The sequence below is a fragment of the Oncorhynchus gorbuscha genome, linkage group LG19 (genome assembly GCF_021184085.1).
Source record: "Oncorhynchus gorbuscha isolate QuinsamMale2020 ecotype Even-year linkage group LG19, OgorEven_v1.0, whole genome shotgun sequence".
Classification (NCBI taxonomy): Eukaryota; Metazoa; Chordata; class Actinopteri; order Salmoniformes; family Salmonidae; genus Oncorhynchus; species Oncorhynchus gorbuscha.
In genome coordinates this window covers 17,838,036-17,865,538 of record NC_060191.1, presented here as the reverse complement: position 1 = coordinate 17,865,538, position 27,503 = coordinate 17,838,036, and the positions used below count along the sequence as shown (strand labels likewise).

Genomic DNA, 27,503 nt, shown 5'->3' with positions numbered 1-27,503 from the left:
GCCTGCAGACATATGATGCATGCCCACTTTATGAGTCTGAAGAATGGCCCCTCTACGGCACTGTCTGAAATGGAAGCTGATCTAGTACTGGGCCCATATCAAATACCATGAATGGAACCAACAGGTCACCATTTAACCTAAATAAATAACCATTTGGAAGGCTACATGCCACTTTGACTAGGTAGAACATTATTTAAAAATATATATATATATTCGGTTTAAAGAGTAAATAATGACATCCGCTCACTTGTTTCCCTGCTTCTATTGTGGTCTTTCAGCATGTCACACACAGATGTAGGATCTTAATTTGATCATTCTTTTGTTGCTGAGAATTGTTCTGCACAACAGGAAATGCAAACTTGTTGTGTATTCGAGGTTTAGAAATGCTTCTAAAGTTAATGTGTTCTACTTAACAAATGTCAGACTTGATTTGCTGTAACAACTGTTTTTGCATCAACCCCTAAAAAAAAGGTATGTTCTATCCATTGTAATTCAATGGTGTCGGTCTGTCTCCCTTCATTGGGCTGCAGATCTGAAGAAGGAAAGGTTACAGGTCATAAGTCATATTGGCATACCGGGGGGAGTGAAGAGTGAGGGTTAGATTGCAGGTTTCTGAGGTCACATGATCAAAGGCTTCGTTAAGATTAGGGAGCTTATGGCCTTGGGTTTAAGGAAAGAGCGCAGTGTGTCAGTCTGACAACTGGAGTGTGTGCGTGCACGCATTTCTGTGCGTGAGAGTGAGTGTAGGTATTCCATTCAGACTCCCGGCTATTGTTCCTGGAGGCACCGACCACTGGAGCACATAATGAGACTACAACAGGCTGATCAAACAGACACTCCTCGCCTGTCTCAAACAGATATACGACAACACAAGTGCCCAATGCCTGTCGACCCATTGAGCAACCCACACAAATTAAACACTCGCCCTCAAAATGTGATTACCAAAAAGGTAAGGACTGACTCACCTCCTGTCTTTCTGACTCACCCAGACACTTTCAGCCAACTACACATCTCATAATATTAGTCCTCCAGGTAGATTTAAAACTCTGATATACAATTTGGCAATAACAAAGCCCTAAACATATAGAATATATCTAAAGTAACTTCAGTGTGAAGTGAGTTATTGGCACAGCAATGAGGGAGAGATGATGTGGTTAAAGCCCACCAGTCAGAGCCATTCCCCAACTGGTACAATAGAGACCCTGTGACAACTGACAAGAGAGCTTCCTCCCTCTTTCTCACACGCACAATATCTTTCTCTATCGTCCGCTATCCCTTCCCAACCTCTCCGATTCTCCCTCTCATTCCATCTCTTTCACTCAGACCCCATCTCTCATCTTCCCCCAGGGCTGTATATGTCACAATCCCTTCTCTGTCCTGCCCCACATTCTACCCAATGATGTGCAACTTTGCTGGGGTGCATAGGGTCCAATGAACAGCAATGAAACCCCCAAGAGAAAAGAAAGGGTTGGGTTGTGAAATGCATGAAACATGGGATTTCTGGCTGATCTGAATGTATGCCAATGCCAAATCTCTTTCTCTCACACATACACACAGACCAGAAGTGTGTGTGTGCGCATGTGTCTGTGTATGTGTAGACATTGAGCCCTGGGGTATTTCATATGTGACTGTCTGGCACTAGGAGTTTGTATTGGCATGTGGCTCCGTGTGACTATGCATGCCAGCCCTCATGCCTTTCCGCCAGTCACATCTGCTGGCATGTGTGTGTTTGGGTCTGCTTGTTCTAGTGGGGGTGGGGGTCACAACACCGAGATGCTAAATTAGCTTTGGCCAAAAGGCTGAAATCCCACAGTCAGGCGAAAACCCCCCCCCACACACACACACACACACGTGTTCACATTCAAACAAATACGTATGCATGCACACACGGAAATCTCATACTAACCTCTCTGACTCAGTGGGCATCAACTACCAACATTTCCCCTGCACACAATGACACACACACTGGAATTTAAGCTAGTAATGTTGCCAGTGGAGAATATGTTTTTCTACATTTGGACTTCTGACTACTTGGCTTGGTCTTACAATCTATGCTCACAACAACTGTACTTTCTCCATGATCCTGCTCTAACAAAACCTTCTGTTGTGGCCTTCCCCATTACAGGTTAACCAAGCAAAAGGCTACACAAGACAGAACTACATTGACACTTGTGTTTCCATAGGAACTTACCTGTAAACATCTGAGCTCTGACTTCAACCACACACAAAGCAGTGAGATAAGGTGTCATAGTATACACACAGACCAACCTCACCGTACACATCACACAGAGATAGTAGCACACATTCGCTGTACACACACACACACACACACACACACACACACACACACACACACACACACACACACACACACACACACACACACACACACACACACACACACACACACACACACACACACACACACACACACTTTACCTTCTGATCAGGAAGCAGTAAGATGAATTAAAACTGCTGCAATAATGATAGGCATAAAGCAAGAGGAGCATATTACACCTGTATAACCTGTCAAAGATTAGGAACACAAGACAACAGGTTATACACTCCCTCCCCAGGGGGGGGGGGGGGGCGGGCAGGCAGGCTAACGCAGAGAGAGGAGGGATATGTACTATTGCCGTGTTCTAAGACTATAAAATAGAGCCAAAATATTTCATGCATTAAAATGATACTATGGGGACTTTGTTGAAGATAAGAGCTGGTCCAGATCTGGATCCAAAGTGGAGCAGAAGAGAAGGCTGGGAACGGGAAGTGAACAGATCATGTGGACTAAACGGATGCTGAACTTGTAGAAATGTTTCTGATTTAAACAGGTGTGAAGGGACAGTAAACAGCATGACCACGCATGTTTAGTAGAACTCAGACACACAAGACAAGGAGTGATCTGTAAACACAAACACATTCAACGTTCTGATCTTTTAGCCATACCATACACTCAGAAAAAACTAGATTCAAAAGGGTTCTCTCGACTGTCCCCTCTGTGGGAAGGGTTCTACCTGGAACCAGCAATTGTTCTTCAAAGGGTTCTCCTACGGGGACTGTCAAATAACCCTGTTAGGTTCTAGATAGCACCTCTTTTTTACAAGTGTATTTGAGAAACTACTTTTTCAATTTGGATATGTTAGTATATGTGTGTGACCTAGTACTCTGCAGCACATGACGGCAACACACATCCACAACTGTGCTATATTCCACTCGTCACTTTCAGAGTGCTTGATACAATTACTGCGAAACAGAGACAATGTATCCTTATCATCATGCTGCAGCAACCAAATCACATGGCGAAGACAGACAGAGCCCGGAGACTTATAACAAATACAATGATTATAAGAATAGGCTATAGGCATCTCTTTGACGTATAACGTTGTAGAGCATTTGCAACGGATTCGCTCAGAAAACAGTTGAACAATATTACAATTTTTGAATACGTGTCATGTGTCTAATAGCATAACTGCATCGTATTGCAATTACTGTTCGACATATTATTGATCCGTAATATTCCGTATAGTCCACGACTAGACCAATGACACACACACACTTGCGGTTTTCCCCCCTCCCCCAAGCGATTTCCTCTATCACCGACAACATGTTCGGGGTCTCAAGCTTTGGCTGCTGTGCCGCACTATGCAACCCTTTTGCCAAGCGATATGGTTTTCTATGATATGCAAGGTGCGGGACAAACATTGACAAAGAAGACAAAAGCATTAGCCTTAATAATAGCCTAAATCATTATTAAAAGGTTGTTTCATTACATTGCCAGTTGCTACCATACAAAGCAGGAGTCCCCACTCATCTTGGTATACCCGGGGTAAGTAAATGGGGGATTTCCAAATCATTGCAGTATTTTACTGTAAAGACATCATCATGATCTATTTAAATAATAAACACATGTAGGCTATTATACATGTCAGAATAACCCATGTTACAGAACTATTGATATAGACTACTAGTGGCCTACTACATTTGAACAAATTGCAATTGAAAATGTAAATGTATTATCTATGCTATTGAATACTTTATTGAACAGTTATTTAGCCATATGACTATTCACTCACCCGTAAATTGATTTCTTTCATTCTCTCTTGACGCGTTTTTGGCAGCGGTTCAGTGACACGGGACATAACGAGGACGGGATCAACAGAGAATGATCCTCAATTTAAATCAAAGGTGATCTCCTATCCTTCTCTTTCCCTTTATTACAATATTTTCATAAACGTTGATAAAATGACAGTTAGATGTTTCCAGTGGAACAGGCGGCGTCAGATAATAGCGCATGGAGGGCGAATCCGTTAACTTTTCTCCATATGTCGGAGTACACGCCTCGACGAACAACTGAACATTTTCTCATGCAGGAAACTCGAACTCAGCACTCGGGAGGAGGAGCGAACATTCAGAGCAAAACACCGCCTTTAATTCTTTTCACCAACCACAGATGAGTATTGAGTACTTAACCCGCCCACTGGGTAAAGAGACGTAATCAAAAGCCAATAATCAGATTGTGGCTATATTTTTTGAACCACACCTCTAGAGGTGAAGGTTGCTTGGTGTGTAAACCAAGCTTTCATGTTTAGGGGTTCGCTAAATGAGTTGTGCCCCTGTACAGTCTATGGTTGCCCCCTATGGTTTACTGTACATTTACAGCACATTTCAGATTGTGTGAAATTTCCACGCTGCGCAACTTGAGCCACATAATGTGAGTTGGCCTGTTGACGTGGCAAACACATCGTGAAAACCTCCCATTTGGGCAATGCATGGAAGAGGAACCATCTGTTGGGAGGTGATGCCTTGAAGGCAAAATGTGGACTGGAGATGGTTCATGTATTTGGGAATATAACAAGGAAAAGAGAAGACTAGTAAAGGAATAGATGGACTTTTATGATGGAGAGAAGGAAAAGAGGGAGAAGGGCGGGTTAATCAAGGAGGCACTTAAGAGTGACCCAGGGCTAAATTTAGAGAGCAATGAGAGAGGAAAACGCCCAACCGTGCACCCACAGCCAATGGATCTCTGTACAACTCTGTCCTCCAAACTGCAATATCACACCATTCCTTCTCTCTAACAGGACTGTGCCTGTGTGACCTTGCCTCTTCATCCTCCCACTTGTTTTCAGTCTCTTGCTCTGCTTTCAACACAATTTCTACTTTACTGGCCGTTCCCAGTCTCCACCTCTCTGAGCACTATGTATTATCACTCTCTGTTTCTCTTTCTTCTTCTCTGGTTCAGTTGAGGGCTATCTGCATCCTTCCTTCTCCACTGTGATCCTCTCCAGCTCCTCCTCCGTCTTCTCAGGTCGTCATCTTCTCTTCATGAGTCCTCATCTGATACCAATTGCCTTCCGACATGGCCAAACACACACGTGTGTGCGATGCCTGGCAGCACTTGGGTGGTATGATATGAGATAGCACACAGGTGTTGGATACAGTACAATACTTCTATTGACCATAGTCACCCAACATCACTCACTCGCTCACTCATTCACACACACACACACACACACACACACACACACACACACACACACACACACACACACACACACACACACACACACACACACACACACACACACACACACACACACACACACACACACACACACACACACACACACACACACACACACACACACACACACACACACACACACACACACACAGTGTCACTGTCACACACTAACCCTCTGAAGAGTTATTGTGAGGGAGACAACAACGCCTCACATTACAGAGTGAGTGAGAGAAAAAGTGTGTGTGTGTTAGATAATGAGAAAATGTGTAACAGCGTGATGCAACAGTATTCCCTTTCAAAACAGAAAAGAGGAGCATGTCATTTAGCGAAAGAGTCCTCATAAACAGTTATAAGCATCTATAACATGACATCCCCCTTCGCATAGTTTCCGATATGACGAATGGAAAACAAAGAGAGCGAGGGATAAAGAGAGTGACGATGGGGAAGGGACAGAGGAGAGAGACGAAGAGCAGTTAGTAGTGAACATGTTGGTATGATAGGATATTAGACGATATGGAAAGGATGTGGTGCGATAGGGGGACAGCTTTAATCAGGAAGGGTATATTTGCTTGGCTAATGCTCTCTGGACCTCCGCAGGCTTCTTTATGGGTTTCATATCCGCTGTTCTGCCTGCCTCAGTTTGTTTAAACTCCTACTACCTCAGAATGGACATTTGGAATAGGGGAGATAAAAGTAGAGAAGAGAGAGAGAGATGGAATGAGGGAGGTAGAAGGGGATAAAGAGAGGTGAAGAGAGAGATAGAGAGATGGAAAGAGGGAGGTAGAAGGGGGATAAAGATAAAGAGGTGAAGAGAGAGATAGTAGAGATGGAAAGAGGGAGGTAGAAGGGGGGATAAAGAGGGGTGAAGAGAGAGATAGAGAGATGGAAAGAGGGAGGTAGAAGGGGGGATAAAGAGAGGTGAAGAGAGAGAGAGATGGAAAGAGGGAGGTAGAAGGGGGATAAAGAGAGGTGAAGAGAGAGATAGAGAGATGGAAAGAGGGAGGTAGAAGGGGGGATAAAGACAGGTGAAGAGAGAGATAGAGAGATGGAAAGAGGGAGGTAGAAGGGGTGGGATAAAGACAGGTGAAGAGAGAGATAGCGAGATGGAAAGAGGGAAGTAGAAGGGGAGATGAAGAGAGATGAAGAGAGGAAGCAGAGAGAGATTATCAGACACTGTAGATGGGAGGGAGAGGGAGAATAGAAAATTATGGAAAGATGGAGGAAGAAGTGGATATATGAAAGGGTGAAGAGAAACGCAAAGGGAGAGAAATGGAGTGGGGACTGTAGAAGGGACGGCACAGAAGAATAACAGAAAGGGGTGCAAGAGAGAGAATACGCAGAGAAGGGGAGGCATTGAGAGCAAGGGAGGAAAATGGGGTGGGATTGAGACAAATGAACGGAGGAGTGGGGGTGGAGTGATGGAGAGAGGGGGGGGGGCTGGGGAGAGAGGGATAGCGGAGGAGAAAAGCCGGCTTGCTGATGCAATCCTGCCACCCGAAGCAGTAACTGCCCAGCTGGGAAAGAGAGAGAGATTAAGCTAATGGAGAGAGAGAAAGCAGGGAAAACAGAGGGGGAATGAGGAATGAAGGGAAAATAGAGGTGTGACTTTGGCCAAGAGCTATTAAATACCTCTTTTTTTAACGTAAAACTGTTAAGTACATTCACTGTTAAACACAGAGAGACACACACAACACCAATAAATGATGCTGAGCACACACACACTTCCTCTTTCTCTCAATGGGACACAGTGGACACACACCAACAAAACCCAGATATATGTTGTCCAGATGCGTTTGCTCTTAAGCGAGGTACGTGTCAATCTACAAACATAACTTCCTCCTAACTTCCTCCTACTCAACAAATATCAACTATAAAAATATAAACGCAACATGTAAAATGTTGTTCCCATGTTTCATGAGCTGAAATAAAAGAACCCATACCATGTTCTATACACACAAAAAGAGCATTTCTCTAAAATTCTGTGCACAAATTTGTTGACATCCCTGTTAGTGAGCATTTCTCCTTTGCCAAGACAATCCATCCACCTAACAGGTGTGGCATATCAAGACGCTGATTAAACAGCATGATCATTACACAGGTGCAACTTGTACAAGGGACAATAAAAGGCCACTCTAAAATGAGCTTTTTTTTTACACAACACAATGCCACAGATGTCTCAAGTTTTGAGGGAGCGTGCAATTAGCATGCTGACTGCAGGAATGTCCACCAGAGCGATTTCCAGATAATTTCTCAACCATAAGCCACCTCCAATTTGGCATTACGTCCAACCGGGCTCACAATCACAGACTACTTGTAACCACGTCTGTCACGTTCTGACCTTAGTTCCTTTATTATGTCTTTGTGTTAGTTTGGTCAGGGTGTGAGTTGGTGTGGGTAGTCTATGTTATTTTTTCTATGTGGTTATATTTCTATGTGTTTGACCTGGTATGGTTCTCAATCAGAGGCAGGTGTCGTTCGTTGTCTCTGATTGAGAATCATACTGTTTTCCCCATTTTGGTTGTGGGTGTTTGCTTTCTGTTTTTGTGTCTGCACCAGACAGAACTGTTTTGGTTGTTCTCTGTGTTTTGTTATTCAGTGTTCAGTTCCATTAGTAAAAGTATGAACACGTACCACGCTGTACCTTGGTCCTCACCTTCTTCCACCTACGACAGCCGTTACAGAACTACCCACCAACCAAGGACCAAGCAGCGTGGTATCGATCAGCAGCGTTCTCTGGACTCATGGACATGGGAGGAGATTTTAGATGGCAAGGGACCCTGGGCACAGGCTGGGGAATATCGCCACCCCAAGGAAGAACTGGAGGCAGCTAAAGCTGAGCGGCGGCGATATGAGGAGGTAGCACGGCAGCGCGACAGACACGAGAGGCAGCCCCCGCCCCCAAAAAATGTGGGGGGCACACGGGGAGTGTGGCAGAATCAGGTTGTAGACCTCAGCCCACTCCTCGTGCTTACGGGAAGAAGCGCAGTATTGGTCAGGCACCGTGTTATGCGGTCAAGAGCACGGTGTCGCCAGTATGAGCTCATAGCCCGGGGCACTATAGGCCAGCCCCCGCAAGTGCCATGCGAGTGTGGGCATCCAGCCAGACCATGCTGTGCCGGCTCAGAGTGTCTGGTCTCCGGTACGCCGTTTCGGCTCAGCTTATCCTGTGCAGGCTCTGCGTGCTGTGTCTCGGGGGCACTGAGAGGGTGCAGTGCGTCCTATGCCTACACTCCGCCCGTGCCAGGCGAATGTGTGCATTGAGCCTAAGGGAGAGGTGCGAGTAGTATGCACCAGATCTCCAGTGCTCACCCACACCTCGGTTCAACCTGTGCCTGCACTCTGGATGGTCAGCGCTAAAGTGGTCATCCAGCCTGGAGGAGTGGTGCCAAGGCTGCGCACCAGGGCTCCAGTGCTCCCCCACAGCCTGGTCCATCCGGTGCCTCCTCAACACACCAGGCCTCCTGTAGGTCTCCCCAGCCTGGTGGGTCCTGTGGCAGCCCCACCCACCAGGCTTTCTCTCAGTCTCCTCTCTCCAAGTTCTCTCTCCAGGCCAGAGCCGCCCGTCTGTCCTGAGCTGCCGGAGCGGCCCGTCAGTCAGGCGCTGCCGGAGTCGCCCTTCACTACGACGCTGCTGGAGACTCCCGCCTGTCCGGCACTGTCGGAGTCTCCCGTCTATTCAGGGCCCGCTGTTAGGGTCCCCAGTACGAGGTCGGCAGTGAGGGTCGCCGCTCCCAAGGCATCACTTAAGTGGGCCAAGACTATGGTGTAGTGGGGTCCACGTCCCGCGCCAGAACCGCCACCGCGGACAGACGCCAGCCCAGACCCTCCCCAGGTTTTGCGGCCGGAGTGAACACGTACCACACTGCACCTTGGTCCTCACCTTCTTCCACCTACGACAGCCGTTACAACGTCAGCCTAGGAACTCCGCATCTGGCTTCTTCACCTGTGGGATCATCTGAGACCAGCCACCCGGACAGCTGATTTATTTCTGTAATAAAGCCCTTTTGTGGGGGTCTATGCCCTCCCAGGCCCACCCATGTCATGTGAAATTCATAGATTAGGGCCTAATTAATTGATTTAAATTGACTGATATCCTTATATGAACTGTAACTCATGTTGCGTTTATATTTTTGTTCAGAGTAGTAGAATGCATATTTGTGCAGGTACACTCTTAGAACGTTTTTGTTCTATCTAGAACCTGAAAAGGTTCTTTGGCTGTGCCCATAGGGGAACCATTTGAAGAACCCTTTTGGTTCCATGTAGAACCCGTTTGGGTTGCCTCTGCCCATAAAAAACAACATCCTCCCCGGGCAGCTTTAAAAATAAAATTAAAATGTGTTTGATGTCTTCTGTGACCATATGAATAACCCCTATGATGTAACATGATGTGTCTGTTTTTGTTTTATTATTTCACTGCCATACTGTGTTTAACTGTGTTTAACTGTGTTTAACTGTGTTTAACTGTGTTTAACTGTGTTTAACTGTGTTTAACTGTGTTTAACTGATCTTGCCTCGCCATCTTGTCTCAAGAGGACCTCAATTGAAATAAGTCCCAGATTCTATAACAGCCCACTTTTATGTGCTGTTTTTCTTTAAATTGTCAATTTAATAAGCTAAACTAAATACACGTGGAACCCTTTCCACCGAGGGCTCTACATAGAACACAAAAGGGTTATACCTGGAACCAAAAAAATGATTTTAACCAGGAACCAAATGTAGGTTTAATCTTGAACCAAAAAAGGGTTCTCCTATGTGGACAGCCGAAGAACCCTTTTTTCTAAGAGTGTATGAATAACAGACTTGTGATCTTGTAATGTGTTCTGTTCTCAGCTCCCTCCAGTCTGAAAGACATGACATATTATCATTATGAGAGTACTGGGCTTAATCTAAAGCCACCAGATGTCTCTGTCTAACATCCATAGGCAGATCAGCCAGCTCTGTATAACACTGAGGTCAGTAGAAATACAGACAGTCCTGTAGACACACAGTAGAAGCACACAGGACTGATTCACATTCCAGAGTATGCTGACTTCTTGAGACGTCACATGTTATAGTGAGAGAGACAGAGAGACTGAGGGAGAGAGAGCTCATAACTGCTGTAGAGAGGAAAGGTCTGGAAAAGTGAGCTCGGTCTCTTTCTTTCTGACTGCTGTTCTTTCACTCTTCTGGGTTTTCTCCCTTGTTGTCTCTTTTCTGTCTTATGGTCTGGAGTCCAGGAGCCACTAAACATACAGCACCAAGGGTGTGGACAAACCCCACATACCTGGTTACACCACATCACACACACACACACACACACACACACACACACACACACACACACACACACACACACACACACACACACACACACACACACACACACACACACACACACACACACACACACACACACACACACACACACACACACACACACACACACACAGAGAGAGAGGTTGGATGTTGTTTCAGAAATAACTCCGTCAAACAGGGCCAGCAGCTATCGGTCTCTAACAGGCCGTCGGAGGCGATGGTGTCATCGCGTAAATGAACTAATGATCATCAAAATCACAGCCACGCCCCTGTGACATCACTGAGACTTCTAATCAGTTGAGATGGAGGGCACAATCTGGCAACCCCCATGATAAGGACCTCTAAGGAATCTGGCAACCCAGTGGATCTTAAATCAGGGACGCACGCAAGAGTGGTCAGAGGGGCTGGTAGGGCTTTTATGAATTACTATTTTTTGTCTCCCTTGTTTTTAATTTTTTTTAAATTATTGAACAATATACAGACAAGAATACATCAACTTGATGTATACGAGGGTGTTACATGTCAAAAGAAAATAGACAATTGCCAAAAAGTGTGATGGTGCATACTGCTCTTTGGTCGGGCTTATTAGTAGGACAGTAATCTCTGAAACCCAGAATTTAAATCCTGCATAATTGCATCAGAAGCTTGATGCTAGTTATGAGACGTCCGTCTGTCCACCAGAGATTAGTAGGACACTAAAAACACACACACAAGAACACCAGCTGTACCCAAGTTCAGTTCAAGTGTGGAATGCCTAAATCATCAACTTGGCCATACATCATCCTGCTGAGGTCCACAGTGCTGCTTATTCCACTTCACTTCTCATATCCAACTCACAGAACAGAGTCTTCCCCTGCTGTTTAAAGATTGTCATTACAACAAACACACACACACGCACACACACACACACACATACACAAAGTAAACACTGCCAACCCACTAGAACAAACACTTTAAAATGTTCTTCAAAAAATCAAGAGGTGGGGCGGCAGGTAGTGTTTAGAGCTTTGGGCCAGTAACCGAAAGTTGCTAGATCGAATCTCTGAGCTGACAAGGTACAAATCTGTCATTAACCCTCTGTTCCTAGGCCGTCATTGTAAATAATAATGTGTTCTTCAACTGACTTGCCTAGTTCAGTAAAAGGTTCAAGAAAAAAAAGATCCTGTTGTAATTCAGCCAGATATCGTCATTAATAAGATAAGCAGCACAAGAGAGAGCGCCTCGCTCAACATAATGAATAATACTGTTGTGGTTACTGCTTTGACAACATTGTTGTACATACAGTTGAAGACCGAAGTTTACATACACCTTAGCCAAAAACATTTAAACTCAGTTTTTCACAATTCCTGACATTTAATCCCAGTAAAAATTCCCTGTCTTAGGTCAGTTAGGATCACCACTTTATTTTAAGAATGTGAAATGTCAGAATAATAGTAGAGAGAATGATTTATTTCAGCTTTTATTTATTTCATCACATTCCCAGTGGGTCAGAAGTTTACATACACTCAATTAGTATTTGGTAACATTGCCTTTAAATTGGGTCAAACATTTTGGGTAGCCTGCCACAAGCCTCACACAATAAGTTAGGTGAATTTTGGCTCATTCCCCCTGACAGAGCTGGTGTAACTGAGTCAGGTTTGTAGGCCTCCTTGCTCGCACACACTTTTTCAGTTCTGCCCACACATTTTCTATAGGATTGAGGTCAGTGCTGTGTGATGGCCACTCCAATACCTTGACTTAGTTGTCCTTATGCCATACTTTGGAAGTATGCTTGGGGTCATTGTCCATTTGGAAGACCCATTTGAGCTTTAACTTCCTGACTGATGTCTTGAGATGTTGCTTCAATATATCCACATAATTTTCCTTACTCATGATGCCATTTATTTTGTGAAGTACATCAGCCCCTCCTGCAGCAAAGCACCCACACAACATGATGCTGCCACCCCTGTGCATAACGGTTGGAATGGTGTTCTTTGGCTTGCAAGCCTCCCCTCTTCCTCCAAACATAACGATGTTCATCATGGCCAAACAGTTATATTTTTGTTTCATCAGACCAGAGGACATTTCTCCAAAAAAGTACGATCTTTGTCCCCATGTGCAGTTGTAAACCGTAGTCTGGTTTTTTTTATGGCGGTTTTGGAGCAGTGGCTTCTTCCTTGATAAGCGGTCTTTCAGGTTATGTCAATATAGGACTCGTTTTACTGTGGATATAGATACTTTTTGTTTCCTCCAGCGTCTCACAAGGTCCTTTGCTGTTGTTCTGGGATTGATTTGCACTTTTCGCACCAAAGTACATTAATCTCTAGGAGACAGAACGCGTCTCCTTCCTGGGCGGTATGATGGCTACGTGGTCCCATGGTGTTTATACTTAAGTACTATTGTGTGTACAGATGAACGTGGTACCTTCAGGCATTTGGAAATTGCTCACAAGGATGAACCAGACTTATGGAGGTCTACAATTCTTTCTGAGGTCTTGACTGATTTCTTTTGATTTTCCCATGATGTCAAGCAAAGAGGCAGTTTGAAGGTAGGCCTTGAAATACATCCACAGGTACTAGTCCAATTGACTCAAATGATGTCAATTAGCCTATCAGAAACTTCTAAAGCCATGACATAATTATCTGGAATTTTCCAAGCTGTTTAAAGGCACAGTCAACTTAGTGTATGTAAACTTCTAACCCACTGGAATTGTGATACAGTGAAATAATCTGTCTGTAAACAATTGCTGGAAAAAGTATTTGTGTCATGCACAAAGTAGATGTCTTAACCGACTTACCAAAACTATCATTTGTAAACAAGAAATGTGTGGAGTGGTTTAAAAATGAGTTTTAATGACTCCAACCTAAGTGTATGTAAACTTCAGACTTCAACTGCATATCAGTGCTGTAACATTGTGTTATTAAATAGCATATGTTTGCCAGAACTGTTACCGGAGGTGGTTCACAGGTGAATCTAAATAAAGCAGATATGGTCACTTCCTCTCTGGGACTCGACACTGCAGGGGAAAGCTAGCCTACTACCAAACTCCAACTCTCTGTCCTTCGAGACGGTCCTGCACTCTACTCAAGTACTCTACTGCATAGTGACAGCTGTGACAGGGTCACCTCCACATGCACCCACAATACACCCACGTTCTCCTCTTTCTCACTCTCTCACCTTGCGTTGGCCAGCCATCTTGCGCAGGAAGCTGAAGGTGCGTCCCAGAGGGCTTCCCGTCTTCTCCCCCCTCTCCTCCCCGGGGGGAGCACCCCTCAGTCCCTCCGTCCTTCTCTCCTCCCTCCGCCTCTCTCTCTCTTCACCCAGCCGCTGCCTGTCTTCCTGCCTCCACAGCTCACCAAGCTCCTCATCCACACTGAGAAAGAGGTGAAGAGAAACATCCTTCCATAAGATGGAGTTGGCGTTCAGCTTAGAGGAAGGTGTGTTACTATGGGGATGTGAGACAAAAAGCACTCAGTCACAGATGAGATCATGTGCTCTATAGGGTTGTTAGTGAACACAGGCCATCAGGAAGAGAGAGAGAGACAACTCACCTCTGTGTGGAACCCCCAAATACAGAGCCCAGGGAAGACTCTGTGAGAGAGAGAGAGAGAGAGAGAGAGAGAGAGAGAGAGAGAGAGAGAGAGAGAGAGAGAGAGAGAGAGAGAGAGAGAGAGAGAGAGAGACAGAGAGAGAGAGAGAGAGAGACAGACAGACAGACAGACAGACAGACAGACAGACAGACAGACAGACAGACAGACAGACAGACAGACAGACAGACAGACAGACAGACAGACAGACAGACAGACAGACAGAGAGAAAGAGAGAAAGAGAGAAAGAGAGAAAGAGAGAAAGAGAGAAAGAGAGAAAGAGAGAAAGAGAGAAAGAGAAAAAGAGAGAAAGAGAGACAGAGACAGACAAAGAGAGCGAAAGTGAAAGACAGATAGATACAGAGAGGAAGAGAGAGGCAGAAAGCAGAAACAAACTTAGTCATCCCATTACCTCAAAACCATCCCTCCATACATGCATACATACATACATACATACATACATACATACACCTAAGATCCCAGATAGATTGAAGTGCATCGCCTGATAAGTGACAAACCTCTCTCTCTGCTCTGCAGGTTCTTGGCAAACACGTTTAATCCAAACGATGGCTGTGACCAAGAGTTAACAAATGCATGAAGAAAGACAAGGATGAAACAACACGAGACAGTTGATTTAACACCATCAAGGCGTGATTAAAACGATCTCTGCTGATGCCGTGGAATGAAAGGATGAATAGTGAACATGCAAAAGGTGAAATGGAGAGAGCGAGAGAGGAGATAGGAGAGCCTGAGAACACAGCGCTTTCTGTTCCGTGGCTAACGACGGCAGCAGCAGCCCCCAGTGAGAACAAACACAGGAAGAAGACTTCCGCATAGCTGCACACAGATAGGAACACACACACACACACACTAATATCTGCCCTTCAAACAGTCAGGAGAGTCTCCACACACTCACAAATGAAGAGTCCTACTGTCCTACCTTGGTAGTGGCATTGAGAGATGGAATTGGAGTTTGAGTAGGAGCGATGGCAAGGCTGATGACGATGATGCTGGTGGTTTTGTGAGTGTGTGTAGGGGTGTGTATGAGGTGTCGAAGAGTGTGTATCAGTGTTTGTGTGAGTTGGATGGTGGAGGTTGGCATTGGATAGCTGGCGCAGACTGGGACTGGCACACAGGGAGGGAGCGGAGGCACTGAAGCCCTGCAGCTGAGACGACTGCTCCTAACACACCACAGACAAGAGACAAGGGCCACAGTGTGTCAGAGAGAGAGAGAGAGAGAGAGATAGAGAGGAAGAGATAGAGGGGAGAGAGAAGGGAGAGATAGAGAGAGGAAGAGATAGAGGGGAGAGAGCAAGAGAGAGCGGAGGGAGAGATAGAGTGTATGACTTGAGTGTATAAACGGCTCTTTCCATAATAAACAAAGACAAGAGCATCAGTGAGAGGCTGTGTGTATTTGCAACAAAATAACCCAAGACGTGCTTGCCACTGCTTGCAGGAGACATGTGTGCATGTGACTGTGTGTGTGTTACTGTCTGTGTGTGTTACTGTCTGTGCTCTAAATAAGGTTACTTTATCTCAAGTCTTCCATCTTCATTCATGTTAGCAAATTATATTTATCACACACTCAAACACGTGCGCACACACACACATATGATGCTTCAATCCCATCAGTCTGGACTTAGCTTCACCTCCAATGGGGAGAAGACCGGGGTCTGGCAGCCCGCCTCCTCCTCCGTGAGTGACAGCAGGGAGCCCAGCTCTTGGCCAAAGGAGGTGATGGGGGTTCGGCGAGGGTCCCGCCCCCCTCTGCTGGACCCCTCCAGGGCTCCAAGGAGCACCCGCTCCATTTCTTCTGGGTCAAAACCCTCCAGACTCACACTGGGGGAGAGAGGGGAGGAGGGGGAGAGAGAGGGTAGTGTCACAGAGTAGCTGAGTAGAGAGGAGGGGAGTAGAGGTCTAATGGAGAAAGCAGCAGTCAGTCATCCTGCTTGTGTGTGTGTGTGTGTGTGTGTGTGTGTGTGTGTGTGTGTGTGTGTGTGTGTGTGTGTGTGTGTGTGTGTGTGTGTGTGTGTGTGTGTGTGTGTGTGTGTGTGTGTGTGTGTGTGTGTGTGTGTGTGTGTGTGTGTGTGTGTGTGTGTGAGGCTGTAGCTTAGTGATTTCACTCTCTTCTTGTTTTTGAGAGTACGTTGTGTTGATGACCTGACTTTATTCGCTGGCGGCTGCACTTATAGTCCTGCTTTGTCTCCCTCCCCCTCTCCTGCTTTCTCTCCAAAATATTGTTAAAATCCATTTGCATGTCAGATGTCAGGAAAAAGACAATGGAAACCAAATTGTAGCCTGTGTCTGTAAAATGTACACTGCCATTCAAATGTTTGGGGTCATTTAGAAATGTCCTTGTTTTTGAAAGAAAAGCACTTTTTTTGTCCATTAAAATAACATCAAATTGATCAGAAATACAGTGTAGATATTGTTAATGTTGTGAATGACTATTGTAGCTGGAAACGGCAGATTTTTTATGGAATATATACATAGGCGTACAGAGACCCATTATCAGCAACCATCACTCCTGTGTTCCAATGGCACGTTGTGTTAGCTAATCCTAGTTTATCATTTTCAAAGGCTAATTGATCATGAGAAAACCCTTTTGCAATTATGTTAGCACAGCTGAAAACGGTCCTGCTTAAAGAAGCAATAAAACTGGCGGAATGACAGGAGTAAAAACAATCAAAACACAAGGACATTTCTAAGTGACCCCAAACTTTTGAACGGTAGTGTATATAGGTTCAGAACTTTTGTGAAACAGCACAGTTACAAATATAAGGCAAATCAAACTGGATGGTGTTTCGAAATAGACGGGAGGGGTAGAGGAAAGAAGAGGAAAGAAAGGAGTAAAAACAATCAAAAGAGTGCTTCTACACCTGCATTGCTTGCTGTTTGGGGTTTTAGGCTGGGATTCTGTACAGCACTTTGAGATATCAGCTGATGTACGAAGGGCTATATAAATCCATTTGATTTGAAAAGATAACTATTGTAAAATTGATTGTGTCCATAACATTTATATAGTATGTATAAGCGGGAAGTAGAAGCCTAAGTGTTGTTGTTCATTCGTTTACTCCAATTAGGGGAGGGGTGGAAGGGTTAGTGAATTTAAAAAAAAATAATAATGAAAAATTGAAAAATTGTAACAAACATCCTGGATAAATGGGTGGAAAAAAAGAACGATAGATAAAGACAGAGAGAGAGAGAGGGACAAGCTACAAGAAAAGAGAAAGAACATTGCCATGCTCAGTGAATTAAATGCAGAAGAGATGAGCAAATAAGAGAGTAGGAGAGGGCCAGCTAAAACAGCACTGATAAGAACACCAGCAGTTAGAGCAGGAATGCCAGAGATAACAACAGCATTGACTATATGTGTGGGAAGTTATATACTGGTAGCACTGGTCTTAGATCAGCCAATCCCTAAAACAAATATTAGAACATAGCAAGCATACTCCTACACAGCTCACTCCCAGATTTCCGCAGCCCTCCAGGAACATGGTCGAGTTGCAAGCTGTGCATTTACCTCAAATCACTATCTCACTCTCAAATAAAATCTAAATCCAATTTTGTTTGTCACATGCGCCAAATACAACTGGTGTAGACCGTGAAATACTTGTTTACGAGCCCTTCCCAGCGATGCAGTTTAAAGGTAGGAGTTATTTGAGGTAAATATGTACATGAAGGCAGGGTAAAATTAGTAGTTATCAGGATAGATAATAATAAGAGTAAAATAAAGAAGAGAGTAGCAGCAGCAAATTATGTGTGTAAAAGTGTGTGTGTGTGAGTTTGCGTGTGTGTGTGAGCTTATGTGTGTGTGTGTAGTGTATGTGAATGTGTGTGGGAGTGTCAATGTAGTGTGTGTGAGTAACTGATGTCCAGAAGTGGTTGGCGGTCATATGTAATAATAGTATGAACTTTCTGTACAAAAAAGGTCAAGATAAACACTTTGAAAGTTACTATATAGCAAAGTTGAGTTAGAACTCGTAAGATGTCGCCCTTCTCTGTCGGCACCATCTTGTCAGCCTTTACCCTCAACACTGATGTGACGTCAGCCTTGGGTTTCCCCGCCCTAATGATAAAGGTTAGGATTTGGGAAAGGTAAGCTGATCCTAGATCTGTGTCTACGGGCAACTTGTAGTCTTGTACCTAAAGCGGGTTGTTGACCACTGGACTAGTAAGTATTGGTCGTTAGTGCGCCACCTACCTGCGTTGCTGGTACTGCGGGGGACAGCCATACATCATGGCTCCAGGCTGCCAGCTGTGCCTGCGGAGGTGGTCCAGAGTGTGTGTGAGACAGGAGGAGGGGGGGGTCCGACGTAGTGTGACCCCTCCATAGGAGGGAGAGGAGGGAGGGGAAGGGCAAGGGGAGGAGGGTGGGGGGGCCGGACAGGGGACGCAGTGTCCTCCCAGATATGACGGGGAGCCTGGGAGACGAGGGGAGTGAGGAGGTGTGGCGATCATCTGGCAGAGAGGGGGAGGAAGGGTGAGAGGGAGAGAAGGAGGAAGGGTGAAGTGACTGTCCCACTGGATGTTAAGTGACTGTCCCACTGGATGTCATAAGGAAGGGTGATAAGGTCTGCTAAATGACTTAAATGTAATGTAAAGGGTGAGGGAGAGGAAGGGTGAGAGAGGGAGAGAAAGAGGAAGGGTGCGAGAGAATGGACAGATGTTATGTAAAGGCCTTAATTCATACTTTCACTGCAATTCATTATTTAAAAAATACACCTCATGGCAGCTACAGAATCAACTATTAGATTATAATGACAATTTAGTACATGCTAGATTTTGAGGAGTTCAAAAGTTCAAGTTGCTCCTAAATTGTTAACTCATTCTAGGTGGTTTGCATGTTGTGCTTGTTATGCTGTCATGGAAACAAGATGAGGTCACGTCAAAGCAAAAAGATACCGCAACTAGCGCACTTCAGAGAAAAGGTGAAAGCACAAATGCAGCCACATCCTGGTTCAACCTTCTGCATTTTACAAGAACAATGTGAAAAGTTTGATTCATAGATGCCACACTCTCATTGACATCACTGTCCTAAACACCTAGAATGAGATGAAGAAGGATAAAGACCTGAAGAATCATTAAGATGATCTGCATTGGGAACCAAATGAACCGCAGTGTGTCAAACGCCTGGAATTGTTGCCTACTTCCTGGTCTGTTTCTTCTTTATTCTCGCTGAGCATAAACAAATACCAGATGGAATCCATACCATATGTATGAGAGTAGGACTGTGCTCAGAGCCCATTGAATAATGTAGTCACAGCAACCTCTAAAAGGTGATGTCTTGTCAAGGTCATCGACATCACAATCTATAGGCCTCCATTTGACGACAGAAAAAGGAAACATTTAAAAATGTAATCCTTACCGGGTGGTGTGTGTGTGTGTGTGTGTGTGTGTGTGTGTGTGTGTGTGTGTGTGTGTGTGTGTGTGTGTGTGTGTGTGTGTGTGTGTGTGTGTGTGTGTGTGTGTGTGTGTGTGTGTGTGTGTGCTGCATGCCAAGAGACAAGAGAGTAGTAGGGAGGTGGTATACTTAATGAATTCCTTCAACTATGTGTAGTATATCATGCTTCATGTAATGAGGTTTAGATAACACTGATACAGACTCCAGCCCTGCATGGTACAGTACCGAACCACACCCCAACACCAGTGGTGTAAAGTACTTTAAAGTACTTTTTGGGGTATCTGTACTTTACTATTTATATTTTTGACAACTTGTACTTTTACTTCACTACATTCCTAAAGAAAATATTGTACATTTTACTCCATGCATTTTCCTTGACACCCCAAACTACTGGTTAGAATTTGAATGCTTAGCAGGACAGGAAAATGGTCCACTTCAAACACTTATTAAGAGAACATTCCTGGTCATTCCTTCTGCCTCTAATCTGACGGACTCACTAAACACAAACGTTTAGTTTGTAAATGATGTCTGAGTGTTGGAGCGTGCCCATGGCTATTATTAAATACAAAAGAATACAAAATAAATTGTGACTTCTGGTTTGGTAAATTTTGGGAATTTGATTTGGGAATTTGAAACTAGTATATTTTAGCAATTACATTTACAACTTAAGTATATTTAAAACCCAATACTTTTAGACTTTTACTCAAGTAGTATTTTACTGGGTGACTTTCACTTTTACTTGAGTCATTGTCTATTACGGTATCTTTACTTTTAGTCAAGTATGACAATTGAGTACTTTTTCACCACTGCCCCACACTGAGGACCACCCTCAATGACACACTCACGTGAGGGTGGGGGTGAATGTTTCATGATTAATGACTCATGGTGGAATTGTAACAACATACAGGAACTCAAGTCCTTTTGTTCACCTGACCTATAATTCCTCACAATCCAATGCCGACCGTTTAGTATATCCCCTTCAAGCAGATACCACAACGGCCCTCAAGGAACTTCACTGGACTTTATGCAAACTGGAAACCATATATCCTGAGGTTGCATTTATTGGAACTAGTGATATTAAAAAAGCTAATTTGAGAACAAGGCTATCTAAATTCTATCAGCATATTGACTGTAGCACTCGCGCTGGAAAAACACTGGATCACTGCTACTGGCATGATGACTCCTTGTTGTCCCCAGTCCACCTGGCCGTACTGCTGCTCCAGTTTCAACTGTTCTGCCTGCGGCTATGGAATCCTGGCCTGTTCACCGGACGTGCTACCTGTCCCAGACCTGCTGTTTTCAACTCTCTAGAGACAACAGGAGCGGTAAGAGATACTCTCAATGATCGGCTATGAAAAGCCAAATGACATTTACTCCTGAGGTGCTGACTTGCTGCACCATAGACAACTACTGCAATGACTATTATTTGACCATGCTGGTCATTTATGAACATTTGAACATCTTGGCCATGTTCTGTTATAATCTCCACCCGGCACAGCCAGAAGAGGACTGGCCACCCCTCATAGCCTGATTCCTCTCTAGGTTTTTTCCCAGGTTTTGGCCTTTCTAGGGAGTTTTTCCTAGCCACCGTGCTTCTACACCTGCATTGCTTGCTGTTTGGGGTTTTAGGCTGGGTTTCTGTACAGCACTTTGAGATATCAGCTGATGTAAGAAGAGCTATATAAATCAATTTGATTTCTCTGTGGCCGATTGGAGTAAGGCATTTAAACGTGTTAACCCTCGCAAGGCTGCCGGCCCAGATGGCATCCCTAGCCGCGTCAACACCATAGTACCCTCCAAGTTCATCATTAAGTTTGGAGGCCCAGGGTCTGAACTCCACCCTGTGCAATTGGGTCCTGGACTTCCTGACGGGACACCCCCAGGTGGTGAAGGTAGGAAACAACATCTCCACTTCGCTGATCCTCAACACTGGGCCCCACAAGGATGCATGCTCAGCCCCCTCCTGTACTACCTGTTCACCCATGACTACGTGGCCATGCAACTTCAATTATAAAGTTTGCAGATGACACAACAGTAGTAGGCTTGACTACCAACAACGACAAGACAGCTTACATGGAGGAGGTGAGGACACTCGGAGTGTGGTGTCAGGAAAACAACCTCTCACTTAACGTCAACAAAACAAAGGAGATGATCATGGACTTCAGGAAACAGTAGAGGGAGCACCCCCCTATCCACACCGATGGGACAGCAGTGGAGAAGGTGGAACGTTAACTTCCTTGGCGTACACATCACGGACAAACTGAAAATGGTCCAACCACACAGACAGTGTGGTGGAGAAGCCGCAACAGCGCCTCTTCAACCTCAGGAGGCTGAAGAAATGTGGCTTGAGCATGAGTTGAGAGACTGAAAACAAGAGAGATTAAATATACATGTGCGATGAAGTGATTGAGTGCATTAACAGACAGGTGCCTCCCTCTGCATGTCACTGTACCTCTGTGCCTAGCTGCCATGTCTTCTTCTCCCTATTTATATTTTTGCTCTCTTCCATTTCTCACATTCCTCTTAATTCTTCTGCCTTTTCCACAATGTGTGAGAAAACTGTTTTTCTTTCGTCAAACCAAAAGGTCTTAAAAGGGATACTTTGGGATCTACTTCCCCAGAGTCAGATGAACTTGTGGATACCATTTTTATGTCTCTGTCCATTATTAAGGAAGTTAGAGGTAGTTTCAGGAGCCAATGCTAACTAGCATTAGCACGATGACTGGAAGTCTGTGGATATCTGCTTTAAGGCATGAATTGAATGACTGGCCATCTACAGTCTCTCCCCTCTCCATATACCATCTCTCTCCTTCCCTCCCCCTTAGATCTCTACTCCCCTTCCTCCATTGTTCACATTCCTCATCTCTAACCAGACAGGACTCTGTCCAGGAATGTAAACAGTTGGAGGTGAAACAACAGGCATGTCAAGTTTCTTTCTAAAGAACCTGTCATCCGCTCTTCAAGCCCTCAAACATGTACAGTTGAAGTCGGAAGTTTACATACACCTTAGCCAACTAAATTTAAACTCTGTTTTTCACAATTCCTGACATTTAATCCTAGTAACAATTCCCTGTTTTAGGTCAGTTAGGATCACCACTTTATTTTAAGAATGTGAAATGTCAGAATAATAGGAGAGAATTATTTATTTCAGATTTTATTTCTTTCATCACATTCCCAGTGGGTCAGAAGTTGACATACACTCAATTAGTATTTGGTAGCATCGCATTTAAATTGTTTAACTTGGGTCAAGCATTTCGTGTAGCCTTCCACAAGCGTCCACAATAAGTTAGGTGAATTTTGGTCCATTCCTCCTGACAGAGCTGGTGTAACTCAGTCAGGTTTGTAGGCCTCTTTGCTCGCACAAGCTTTTTCAGTTCTGCCCACAAATTTTCTATGGGATTGAGGTTAAGGCTTTGTGATGGCCACTCCAATACCTTGACTTTGTTGTCCTTAAGCCATTTTGCCACAACTTTGGAAGTATGCTCGGGGTCATTGTCCATTTGGAAGACCCATTTGCCACCAAGCTTTAACTTCCTGACTGATGTCTTGAGATGTTGTTTCAATATTTCCACGTAATTTTCCTACCTCATGATGCCATCTATTTTGTGAAGTCCACCAGTCCCTCCTGCAGCAAAGCACCCCCACAACATGATGCTGCCACCCCCGTGCTTCACAGTAGGGATGGTGTTCTTTGGCTTGCAACCCTCACCCTTTTTCCTCTAAACATTACCATGGTCATTATGGCCAAACAGTTATATTTTTATTTCATCAGACCAGAGGACATTTCTCCAAAAAAGTACAATCTTTGTCCCCATGTGCAGTTGCAAACTCTAGCCTGGCTTTTTTATGGCGGTTTTGGAGCAGTGGCTTCTTCCTTGCTGAGCGGCCTCTCAGGTTATGTCGATATAGGACTCATTTTACTGTGGGTGTAGATACTTTTGTACCTGTTTCCTCCAGCATCTTCACAAGGTCCTTTGCTGTTGTTCTGGGATTGATTTGCACTTTTCGCACCAAAGTATGTTCATTTCTAGGAGACAGAATGTGTCTCCGTCCTGAGCGGTATGACGGCTGCGTGGTCCCATGCTGTTTATATTTGCGCACTATTGTTTGTACGGGATACAGTCAGGCGTTTGGAAATTGCTCCCAAGGATGAACCAGACTTGTGGAGGTCTACAATTCTTTCTGAGGTCTTAGATGATTTCTTTTGATTTTCCCATGATAGGAGGTAGGCCTTGGAATACATCCACAGGTACACCTCCAATTGACTCAAATTATGTCAATTAGCCTATCAGGAACTTCTAAAGCCATGACATCAGTTTCTGAAAATTTCCAAGCTGTTTAAAGGCACAGTCAACTTAGTGTATGTAAACTTCTGACCCACTGGAATTGCGATACAGTGAATTATAAGTGAAATAATCTGTCTGTAAACAATTGTTGGAAAAATTACTTGTGTCATGCACAAAGTAGATGTCCTAACCGACTTGCCAAAACTACAGTTTTTTTAACAAGACATTTGTGGAGTGGTTGAAAAACGCATTTGAATGACTCCAACCTAAGTGTATGTAAACCTCCGACTTCAACTGTGTCTCTTCATTCAGCTTTACATTCAGGATGCTCTAATGCACTCCAATGTTCTTACACAGTTGCTTCACATGCACAATGTGTTGTACTACCCAGCATCCTTTGAAGTCATTGTATCAATGACTTATCTGCCTAATTAAAAAGGTTAAGCTTATTAACTGGAGTTACATAGGCCTATTGGGACCATACGTACAACCATGCTGAACATGTTTGTGACCTTATGTCCATTTAACCATATATATCTTGAGCTTTCCTGTTGTCCCTGTTCCTCTTTTCATTGTCCTTTTTAAAACTTCAAACATTTGTGGCTCATGAAGAAAGCTCCCATCCCCAACATCCCATCCATCAGTGCCATCAATTGGGACGTTTTTATGACTCCTGTGACCCACCTAATACTTAACTTGAAAGTATGCAAACACACTTTGATATACCTCTGAGATATGTCTACCTTTAATCATTACCGAGGTTCTTACAGACCAACCAGGCATGAGTTTGAGTCATGAAGTCCTTCGGGAAGGATGGGGAGAAACACGTCATGTTTCTGTCAATGTTGTTAACACAACTTGAATAAACCAAACTACATTGTCCCAGTTCATTTGTTCTTTAAAATATATTTCAGTCAATATGAGATGTTTGAAAACAATGTTTCCCTGGTTATACGGTAAATACAGTAGGCTGCCTGTGATACAGATGTGTCGTCGTACTGATAGATGTTATCATGTCTGATAATGGTGTCATTTGAATATTTAAATTGTGTCAAACGAACCATAATTTCCAACCCATTTTAGAAAAGTATGGTCCCCTTGGTAGGCTGCTACAAAATTATTGGAGAACCTGGCTAGATGCCTTGAATGTCCCATGACTAAATAAACTAGGCCACACATTGAAAACACACTGAACAAAAATATAAATGCAACATGTAAAGTGTTGGTTCCATGAGCTGAAATAGCAGATCCCAGAAACTTTTCACATGAACAAAAAGCTTATTTCTCTAAAATGTTGTTCACAATTTTGTTTACATCCCTTTCAGTGAGCATTTCTTCTGCCAAGATAATCAATCCACCTGGCAGATGTGGCATATCAAGATGCTGATTAAACAGCATGAACATTACACCTTGTGCTGGGGACAATAAAAGGCCACTCTAAAATGTGCAGTTTTATCACACAACACAATACCACAGATGTCTCAAATTTTTTGGGAGCACGCAATTGGCATGCTGACTGTAGGACTGTCCACCCGAGCTGTTGACAGTCAATTGAATGCTCATTTCTCTACCATACGTCGCCTCCAACATTGTTTTAGAGAATTTGGCAGTAAGTCCAACCGCTGCCACGTGTATGGCGTCGTGTGGGAGAGCAGTTTACTGATGTCAACGTTGTGAACAGAGTGTTCCATGGTGGCGGTTGGGTTATGGTATGGGCAGGCATAAGCTATGGACAACGTTGTGAACAGAGTGCCCCATGGTGGCGGTTGGGTTATGGTATAGGCAGCTACAGTCAACAAACACAATTGCATTTTTATCAATGGCAATTTGAATGCACAGAGATACCGTGACAAGATCGAGGCCCATTGTCGTGCCATTCATCCACCGCCATCACCTCATGTTTCAGCATGATAATGCTCAGCCACATATCGCAAGGATCTATACACATTTCCTGGAAGCTGAAAATGTCCCAGTTTTTCCATGGCCTGCATACTCACCAGACATGTCACCCATTGAGCATGTTTGGGGTGCTCTGGATCGAAATGTACAACAGCGTGTTCCAGTTCCTACCAATATCCAGCAACTTCGTACCTCCATTGAAGAGTGGGACAAGATTCTACATACCACAATCAACAGCCTGATCAACTCTATGTGAAGATGTGTCTTGCTGCATGAGGAAAATGGTGGTCACACCAGATATTGTCTGATCCACACCCTTTTTTAAAGATATGTGACAACCAGATGCATATCTGTATTCCCAGTCATGTGAAATCCATAGATTATGGCTTTATGAATTTATTTCAATTGACTGATTTCCTTATAGGAACTGTAACTCTGTAAAATCTTTAAAATTGTTGCATGTTGAGTTTATATTTTTGTTCAGTATACATACATTTAACAAATAGGTCTAATTTAAACCTACATTTTAGACTTTTTAACTGACATTTAGTTAATGGTCAGGTAAAAAAATATATATAAATTACTTGCAAATGACTCACCGGTTTGGTGGCTGCACCTGCTGCGATAGCCAACTTTCCAATCAGCGCGCAGATGCAATGATTGTCCTATGCTTTTCACGTCTTCCACGGTTTAATTAGGAAAAACTACAGTGTAATAACCGTTTAATTATAAGTTTACCATAGTCTTGGTGATTTAAAAAAAATACATTTTACTTTGTCCAATTAATTTAAAGAAATACAGACCATCCGAATTGCCCTAACGTCTACAGGTAACGTGTCATGTGTCACTTGATCTCGAGGAGGAAACCAGTTTGACGTTTTGTTTGTCTTGCTCGGTGTTTGAGTCGCCACTCCCACGATAATGCTTGGCTAGTCATAAGTGTGTATCCTGTTACTCAGTTTCGCATCTCCTCTCAACTGTATGTGTGGGTGTTCGTGCGAATTACAAAATATTTTAATTCAGTTTTAATGGTAACCTAATACCAAACTCACCTCTCTTGCATACTCGAGTGCGTCTGTTTGTGAGTCCTCTATGGCAACGGGCATGCGCTCTGTAGGGTGCACATTGGAAGGAGAGAAGGCATGGGCAGATTCAGGAATTTACAGTGTGTGAAAGCTCTTTATTTCCTTGGCCCCCTCTCTCCAAGAATGCTGCTGACTCCTTGGATCCTGCTCATCTTGGAAGTGCCAACTATTCAACCCCCAGTTTCAAAACCTCCATACCCTTGTATAAACCCAGAGGAAAATGGCAACAATTTCCCACCCTTTGATAAGAACATGAGGATGACAGCCCGGAACCAATTTAGAACACTTAGAATAAGAACTGAAAGACTGAAGTTTGTAGGCTTCACTTCTTCTAAACTGTTTGTCTGTTTACAATGAACTTTCACAATGATTGTGATGTTCACTTTAGGTTCACTGAGATCAAGCTAGATACAGGTTGCAGTTCACTGACTATCTTAACATCTCTCA

General features: G+C 44.0%; 1 protein-coding gene across 7 annotated transcripts in view; it reads right to left on the bottom strand.

Moving 5' to 3' along the window:
• The window catches only part of LOC124005245 (rho guanine nucleotide exchange factor 2-like), a 57,033-nt gene extending 29,925 nt beyond the window's left edge, over positions 1–27,108 (bottom strand). Inside the window, exons 1-6 of one of the 7 annotated variants that reach the window (XM_046314317.1) lie at positions 27,024–27,108; positions 18,587–18,843; positions 16,032–16,221; positions 15,323–15,563; positions 14,347–14,386; positions 13,973–14,240 (exon numbers count right to left, since the gene is read on the bottom strand). In XM_046314317.1, the coding sequence (XP_046170273.1) occupies positions 13,973–14,240; positions 14,347–14,386; positions 15,323–15,563; positions 16,032–16,221; positions 18,587–18,843; positions 27,024–27,077 (1,050 nt within the window). In that variant the 5' untranslated portion in view covers positions 27,078–27,108. Of the gene's footprint in view, positions 1–4,073; positions 4,375–13,972; positions 14,241–14,346; positions 14,387–14,900; positions 15,278–15,322; positions 15,564–16,031; positions 16,222–18,586; positions 18,844–26,570; positions 26,841–27,023 lie in introns of those variants that run through there. The other 6 variants (XM_046314318.1, XM_046314321.1, XM_046314319.1 and 3 more) reach the window with 6 other exon arrangements.
• Between the last annotated feature and the right edge of the window lie 395 nt (positions 27,109–27,503).